Source organism: Macadamia integrifolia, chromosome 6 (assembly GCF_013358625.1).
Source record: "Macadamia integrifolia cultivar HAES 741 chromosome 6, SCU_Mint_v3, whole genome shotgun sequence".
Lineage (NCBI taxonomy): Eukaryota > Viridiplantae > Streptophyta > Magnoliopsida > Proteales > Proteaceae > Macadamia > Macadamia integrifolia.
The window spans coordinates 22,593,139-22,601,059 of record NC_056562.1 but is presented as its reverse complement, the minus strand read 5'-3'; the positions used below and the strand labels follow the sequence as shown (position 1 = coordinate 22,601,059).

Sequence of the window (7,921 nt, the reverse complement as noted above, 5' to 3'; positions counted from 1 at the left end):
GAAGCCGAGATGGCACTCGCAGTGCCGATACAGTGTGTAACACCCATTACACGGGAGTATCCACTCCCAATGCTTAGCACCCACTAAGCACTCAACAATTAAATTGGGCTTATATTAATACCCTACAGTCAAGCTCTGCCTAGCATATACATCCACAACTAGTTAGCATGCGTATAGTTCATCCACAACTAACCCTGACATACATACATGCATATAATGTAAATCAAAGGTTAGAGAATCTCACAACCGATTGCCTGGGATGACTGAAAACTTGTACTGACAAGTTTGGTGTTCACACCTTCTCTCTCCTTAGCTTCTTGCTCTTCAAAGCAAACACATCCTTGCTTTCTTCTCGTCCTCCTTGGCTTTGAGTTAATGTATCATTAACATACTTCAACCACCTCTTTTACCCCCTTTAATGGCCTAAGAACATTTATCATCAAATATTCATTTCATTCAAGGACCAACAAAGAGGGGGAAGCTTCTCTTGCCAAAACCATAGCCTTTCTTCACTCGAAACTCATTTTTCTTGCTTCCATGGTGTAGGGCTTGAAAAAAATGAAGAAGTAGCTACTTGGTTCACCCAAATCCGAGTTAAAATGAGGGAGATATGACCATTTGAAGTTGGAGCAATGAGATAGCCTAAAATAGAATCTTCGTAGGAATGGTGTAGGTTACATCGGCGGTGCGCGCAATAGGGGTGCAAATATGGCCGTAGATCTCATCAAGGAGAATTTCTTAATCTAGACCGTCCGATTACAATAACGGATAGTAAATCTCAACCACAAGATTTGAATAAGATAGTCAATGAAGTACGTTGGAACCGTATCTGATCGAGATGAAACGAAGTGCGTTGGAATCGTAACTGGACGTTCTACGACTTTCCAGAAGTCTCAATCGTCTGATTCATCCATGTAAAAAGACCAAAATGCCCCTAGACCTTTCCAATGGCGTATCTTTCTCATACGGAATCGGAATGCGATGAAATCAAAACCGTTAGAAAGATTGGATTTTTGTCGTATTGTTACATGGAGAACACTTCCTTTAAAAAATTCATTTTCAATGCCGAAACTACCTTCGACTGCCACAAATGCCGTAACTTCTTCATACGGTATCGAAATGTGACAAAATTAGATGCACTGGACTAGATAAATTACAATCTATATTTTTTATGAAGAAATGATCTTCCAAAAATATCATTTTCACTACCGAAAATGCCTCTGATCGTAAATAGGCCAATTTTACCTGTTTTGACCCAGAAACCCGCACCACATACTAAGGATGTATCAGATCATTTCATGCATACCAAGGAGTTCTGTTATCTCATCGGTGATACTAGACATTGTCATGTCATCATTTTCATCCACGTCACCTAAACTGGCAATGTCATCATCATCACGTGGCCGAATTGCCAACAAGGACAACCATAAAACAACATTAGGAACCAATGATACCATCTTGTCCCATTAGATGATACAATTAGGATCTAGGTTTGGTCCCTAACTAAACAGGACGGTACTAGGATTAGTGAAAATTAATGTGGAATTGCTTCAACAACACCGCCTTCTATCTTTGGTACTGATACTGATACAGACCCATCCCAAATAGTGGGAACTGTCTCGATTGACACCCTTAGATTAGACATTCAAAATAGGTTTGGTAATTTCGACTGAACAAAGAAAAACTCAAGAAGAATCATTGAAAATGAAGGGATATATAAAAAGTATACCATATGGTTGAGATAAATCACCAAACTTAACAAAATAGGTATTGCATGCGATATATTACTTCTAACAAACAGTTAGCTTGCCAAATCACCAATATATATAATTAATGAAGGTGTGATGAGAAGAGAATGGCATGTAAATGGGTGTGATGGAAGGATTTTGCGTTGATTTTTGTAGAATTAGTCAAAGTGATTATTGATGGCATCCCTTAAGTCCAATGAATTGATGTAAAAATTTTAACCTGAAAAGGGCGAATCATAGTTCGATCTTAGGGTGTCAATTTGAAATCGAAATTGAAAATCAAAATCGATCGTTTAAAATCACATGACTTTAGTTAAGAACTCAAAATTATATATATATATATATATATATATATTTTTTTTTTTTACCCTCAGACGCAAAATGAATGTCAAGTCTTATGCCTGCATATCACACAAACAGTTTCTTATAGGTATCACACGAAATTTCATCTTTTTATCATGCATATGCTCCTTCTCTATTCATCCTTATTACTATATATACCCAACCTTTGAAATTGTATATATGTTCAACAAGTCCCACATTACAGTCCATAGAATCTCCAACCTTTATTTCCTCACATTTTCACTTCAACAATGGAGAAAAATCATCTGGCCATTCAAGCTGCTCTCATGAGACAATCTTTATTCAGTCAGGTTCTTACCTTTCTTCCCTTCCATAGCTGAACATGATAGCTAGTCACCTTAGTCTCAATGTCTTGTTGTAGAATATTCAATGAAGCCCAATTGGGAACCTTTTTCACATCTAGGGTATACATAGTTCGATTCACCTCATCCCCTAGGGCCAGCCCAACGGCTTCTATGGTTCTTATTGACCTGACTCGTGTGTGGAGAAGTACACATGCACATGCAAGGGTTTAGTTAGGCCAAAGGTCTGTGAGTCTCTTGACACTCTCCTCGGAAAAAAAAAAAAACCAAAAATAGAGGATTATAATGCATCAAAAAAAGGGGAAGGGGCGGGGGATGAAAAGGTCATTTTAACTTTGAAGTATAAATAGTAGGATTTTGAAAGTTTTTCACATCTGGGTTAGTGGTGCGCAAATTCACACTCATCAGGAGGTCTCGGGTACGAGTTTCGTGGATGTTACTTTCCCTTCCCCTCCCTAACTATCAAAAAAAAAAAAAAAAAAAGAGAAACCCAAAATGGGCTTAATCACATTTCCTCTATCTGTACATCTAACTTAGTTTCAATTTTTGTGTTTGACCGACAACAAAATAAATGGATTGTCATAGGGGTACCTTGATGGCCATTTTATTCAGTTAGAGGAGTTGCAGGATGAAACTGAACCTAATTTTGTTGAAGATACTATTAATCTTTTCTTCAGAGAGTCTCCCCAATTTATTGTGTTCATTGAGAGAGGACTGTAAGTTAACAGATCAGTATGAAATTATTGTATTTTTATAATTTCTCTCTACCCGAAAAAAAAAAAAAAAAAAAAAAAAAAAAAAAAAACTTTTCCTATTAGGTTTTTCTTCAATAACAACAATAATAATGATCATAATTTATGTCTCTATGCAGAGATAAGAGTCCCATTGATTTCAATACCCTGGACGGGTACATACATAAAATCAAGGGCAGCAGTTCAAGGTAATTAATAATAATTAAACAATAAAATCTGGATATGATTTAAACAAGCTACTTCTATTTTAAGTGTTGTGTTGCTAATAGACACTACTAATTAACAGTCAATGAAACTAATATGATTAATTTGTAACAGCATTGGAGCTAAAAAGGTATCAGACTTGGCCTTAGAGTTCCGATATTACTGCGATGCACGAGATGCAGAAAGGTAAGTGTTCTTATTCATGGAGAAAATCTTGCTGCTACATGGGTTGCAGCCTTGCAGGAACTTTCTTGCTAGCTGGGCTCATAGGTAAAGAATTGAGATGATTCACTTCTTTTCTGTTCACAAATACTCTCGTAGGTTTTAGTATTTTTTTAAAATACCCTTTTAGATTCCATTACTTTGATTGCAAGTCCAGGTAGCAGGAAAGTTCCTACAACACCCTAATTGGGGTTATGGTCCACTAATATGATCATTGCAATACTATGGTGTGCAGATGCAAGAAGGCTCTGGAAAAGTTGAAGATAGAACATGCAATTCTGAAAGAGAAGCTTAAGTCTTACTTACAGGTGTCTATATTTGTGCCTTGGATTCATTTTTCTTCTCCATTTCTACTTTGCCTTCTTGCTTGATTTAATCACAATATTCATGGTTGGTTTCTCTTTATGTTAATGTTTCAGCTTGTAAGACAAGCTGGACCAAAGTGATGGTACATCTAGCTCCAAGCGAGCCAGAAAAAGTGCACAGGGGAAGGATGTGGGAAAAGGTTCATTAGGCCCAACTGATTCATTCCCCACCATTAATGGCAGAAGTTTACAGTAAATATTACTTTAATTTGGGTGTTTATGTTTTGTAAGTATTTGGATTTGATACTGGTGGTGATACTTATTAGGCCCAAACAATATTTCAGACCTCTGTGAGGTTGACTCTTATCTAATATTAATTAGCAATAATGCTTATTTCAAAGCTTCTGCTTATATTTCTATATATCCTTCCTAAACAGAGTTATGACTAATTTAAGAACCGTAAAGGACAGACACAACTTGGTGGCCAGGTGAGGCTTGGCCAAGCTTTGGGTCAAGGCCTCGGGTGAGGCTCGGCCCTAAGTTAGACATATACATACGTAATGGTGTATACGTTTATGTCTTGGACTTACGGTAGAGCCTAATTGTCTAGTTGTCTATCAATGAACTAATTGTTGAGCCAATCTGATCCTAGGCAAAGCTCGATCCACTTGTATCCATAAAAATAAGGAGAAAGTGAAATTTAATTGTTTTCTCTTTTCTAACCTAAATATATGGGCTCCATATAGATTATACATTCTCATGTCACAATTAGTGTGGTGTGGGAGATTCCCTTTACACTGGCGTTGTAATACGCCAATATATACTAGTGTATCCATGAATATGCATTAGACAAGAGATTATGTTTTGAATTAGATAAGGGATTATAATTTCACCTAATGCCCTTGGTAGCATGTGGAACGTGGAAAGCCACACTAGCATACTTATGATTTGAACAGATTGTGCCTATTTTGGCATCTTGTGGATCATTGTCTATCCTTTTTGAGTCATTGTCTAGTATATTGCTTATAGTAAATCCTAAGAAAAATAGGATAAGTATTTTCTTTCCAGGAGTGACCCCAGCTGCATCCAAACTCTAGACACACGGGTGTATGCCCCCAACAAGAGTAGGGTGGTTATTTTGTGCCCTCTGTAGATAGCACAGAGGTCACTCCTGGACAAAAAAACTTTGTCAAAAAAAAAAATATATATATATATATATTTATATATATGAGATTGGTGTAGGATCCTCATAAATCACATGAACACACCTACATCCATCCACGTGCTTCACATGAGAAGTGTTATATTTGTAGGGCTTTTCTCATATGTACGTGAGTAAGAGCTTTGCCTTGTGGACTTGAGCCTAAATCAGGTAAGCAGTCTAATACATACGTAGCTGAAGCTTCAAATGGAAAAAGTTGAGCAGGTAGGTTTCATTGTGGGTATACTTAAACTGCAAGCTAAGCTTAAATCAATTCAATCTTAATTAAATGCAGTTGGGCCATGTCATGAGATTTGCTGGACTTAAAATGGGCTGACCTTATCTTAATCCTAATCCAAGCCCATCCAAATGTTGGTTTCCCTCATGATCAGCTGAGCTCAGGAGTCACAACTCACCAAAATATTAACTACATGACTGCATTGGAACCTTAATACAATTGGGAGGTGATTCAAACTTGTAATTGTAGATGTCCAAGCAATGGCTTTATTGGCAATCACCCTCATTTAGTAGCCCTAGAGAAATTACTTTCTATGATTATTATATGGGGCCCTTGTGTCCAAACATGCATAGATGAGGCGATTTTCACCGCTCTCATTGACCCTATGCTGGCATAGGGCTGCATGATCAAGGAGTGTTCTTTCCCCTTATTATATACTGTTACCTCATAGCAAGGTAGGTTAAGGCATCCAACTTGGGGGGTCAGATGATCATTTCACTACCCTAGTGTCTTTTTTCTCATTTTGTTTAGTTGGTTTTCATGGGGTTGGTGGTTGGTGGTAGGATTTTGAAATTTGAACTTTCCCCTATATCTTCAACACTACCAAAATTTTTTTTTTTTGATGGAATTCTACATTGACCAACGCAACGCATACACAAGATGATGTTTCAAATTTAATAGCAAAACTTACATTTTCCCTAAATATAAATACAAAACAATAGTTATAATAAACAGATACGCTACAAATATACATGACCAGATGGAATTAATAAAGCTCTAAAACTTTACACACTTGGAACACAAACAACAAACAGGTCCTAAATCACAACTTTGTGAGCGAGACTGTAAACCGAGTAAGCTGAGAGGATAACAAGTGAGACAAGAAGAAAGGAAGCGAAGAGGGAGATTACAACTGAAGCCCCTATGTGGCGACAGTACTTGCCATAAACATTACATATCTTGTTCCATTTCACATGAGAATTCCCTTTCAACCCTATATATGCAACACCACCTGCTGTCCCAGTGGCTGCAGCCACAATCCCAAGCATCACCTGCACAAAAGATCGATCTGATAAGAAGAGGTGTTCACAGGTATATGAGGAAAGAGATTTTCTCCGATATGGGACTAACAAAACCATAATTTACTATGGTAGCACAAAAGGGCAAAATAAAATAGGCTAAAACATTACCACATCATAGGCAATTAAGAGCAAATAGAACTTGAGGAGCTCCTTTGAGCTGCAAGGCTTTACAAGCACCCATGACGACCCAATTCCTGTGATGATACTATATAAGGTGGATAATGAAAGCGCCGCTACAAAGTATCTGCATACAAAGTTTCAGTGTGGATTAGAGTTAAGGTTTTATAGTTAATTTTTTCACTAAAATAGTGGAAGCTCTGATTTATCACTTGGCCGTAGACAATAACCCATCTTAAAAACTTAGATTTAAGTATATAGAACTCACATGTAGGCTGGGGAGTAATTGAATTTGGCTTTCACTGGGACAGGGAAGGAGGACGAGGGTGTCATGACATGCTTGGTCTGATTGCTAGTAACCATGACAACCATGGCTGTCAACGACGCTGCAAACAATATAATCCTAAGGTACAAATCTATGAAGATCAGTTTCCCAGAACTGCACTTCTCCGGTTCGGCCTGGCCGGCCTCTGCTGGTACCTCTTCCTTGGACGCCATTAATTTTTTGGCTTAGCTACTAAGTTCTCTTTGCTGATATGACTACTATGAAGCATGAATCTTATCACTTAAAACACAAACTTATCCTCTAACAAAGTTATTTATAGAAATGTGAAGGAGAGAGAGAGAGAGGGGGTGCCGTGGACGCGAATTAATTTGATTGGAGATCACACCAAGTGCGTTCAATAATTGAAAAAAAAAAATATAAAAAAATGTATCAAGAGAGAGAGAGAGAAATTTTCTAGATGATTGAGAAGATTTTGTAGATTAAATTATAAGTTTATGGTGTGAACTGTAGACTGAAAAGGAAAGAAGCATTCAACAATTAGGTTAACCAAGAAAGAAAGATTGAAAAAGGCCTTATATTTATCTGTCTTCTAGTTTCTTTGACTTCCTTTCCAAATCACTCACAGGTGGCAGGCATTTGAAAGATAAGGGTTCAAAGTTTAATCCAAATCACCTGAGACTATTTTATTTTTTTATTTTCATATCAGAAATTTGGTGATGAGGGTTGAGTTTCCACCAGCTGTTTTTACCCACAGAATGATAGAAGCCTTAATTTTCATCATGAACTACATTTTTCTCTTGCAATGTATGATTTCAGAGTTTACTTTTGGGTAAATGGAGAGATCGCTACTTGTGCCACTTGTTAAATTGATATAGGATATGAATGTGGAGAATATATTTATTGGTTTTTAAAGTATTAGTCAATTTTTTCAAACCTAAATGATGACACATGGATATGTAAAATGTAATCTAGCTAGACTTTACACAAGGTTATTGATGACATGAGCAATAATATCTGGATTGATTGCTATGTGATATTAAGTGTGACACCGGCAGATTTTGTGTACCTTCATGTTGGGTGTCTTGGGGACTACCTACAATG

The 7,921-nt window shown here is 37.1% G+C and overlaps 2 protein-coding genes across 2 annotated transcripts; one reads left to right on the top strand and one right to left on the bottom strand.

Moving 5' to 3' along the window:
* Positions 1–2,276: 2,276 nt before the first annotated feature.
* LOC122082132 (pseudo histidine-containing phosphotransfer protein 2-like) lies at positions 2,277–3,887 on the top strand (the record flags this gene model as incomplete). The annotated part of the gene is made up of 5 exons (XM_042649616.1): positions 2,277–2,401; positions 2,999–3,129; positions 3,285–3,353; positions 3,484–3,555; positions 3,827–3,887. Coding segments are annotated over exons 1-5 (393 nt in total), but the record flags the coding sequence as incomplete, so codon positions are not given.
* Positions 3,888–6,040: 2,153 nt separating this feature from the next.
* Positions 6,041–7,122, bottom strand: LOC122082665 (CASP-like protein 1D1). Its single transcript, XM_042650371.1, has 3 exons — positions 6,803–7,122; positions 6,526–6,661; positions 6,041–6,387 (listed from the first exon to the last, which is right to left on the bottom strand). Exons 1-3 carry the CDS (start codon positions 7,030–7,032, stop codon positions 6,154–6,156), a joined length of 600 nt encoding a protein of 199 aa, XP_042506305.1. The 5' UTR covers positions 7,033–7,122; the 3' UTR covers positions 6,041–6,153.
* Positions 7,123–7,921: the final 799 nt, after the last annotated feature.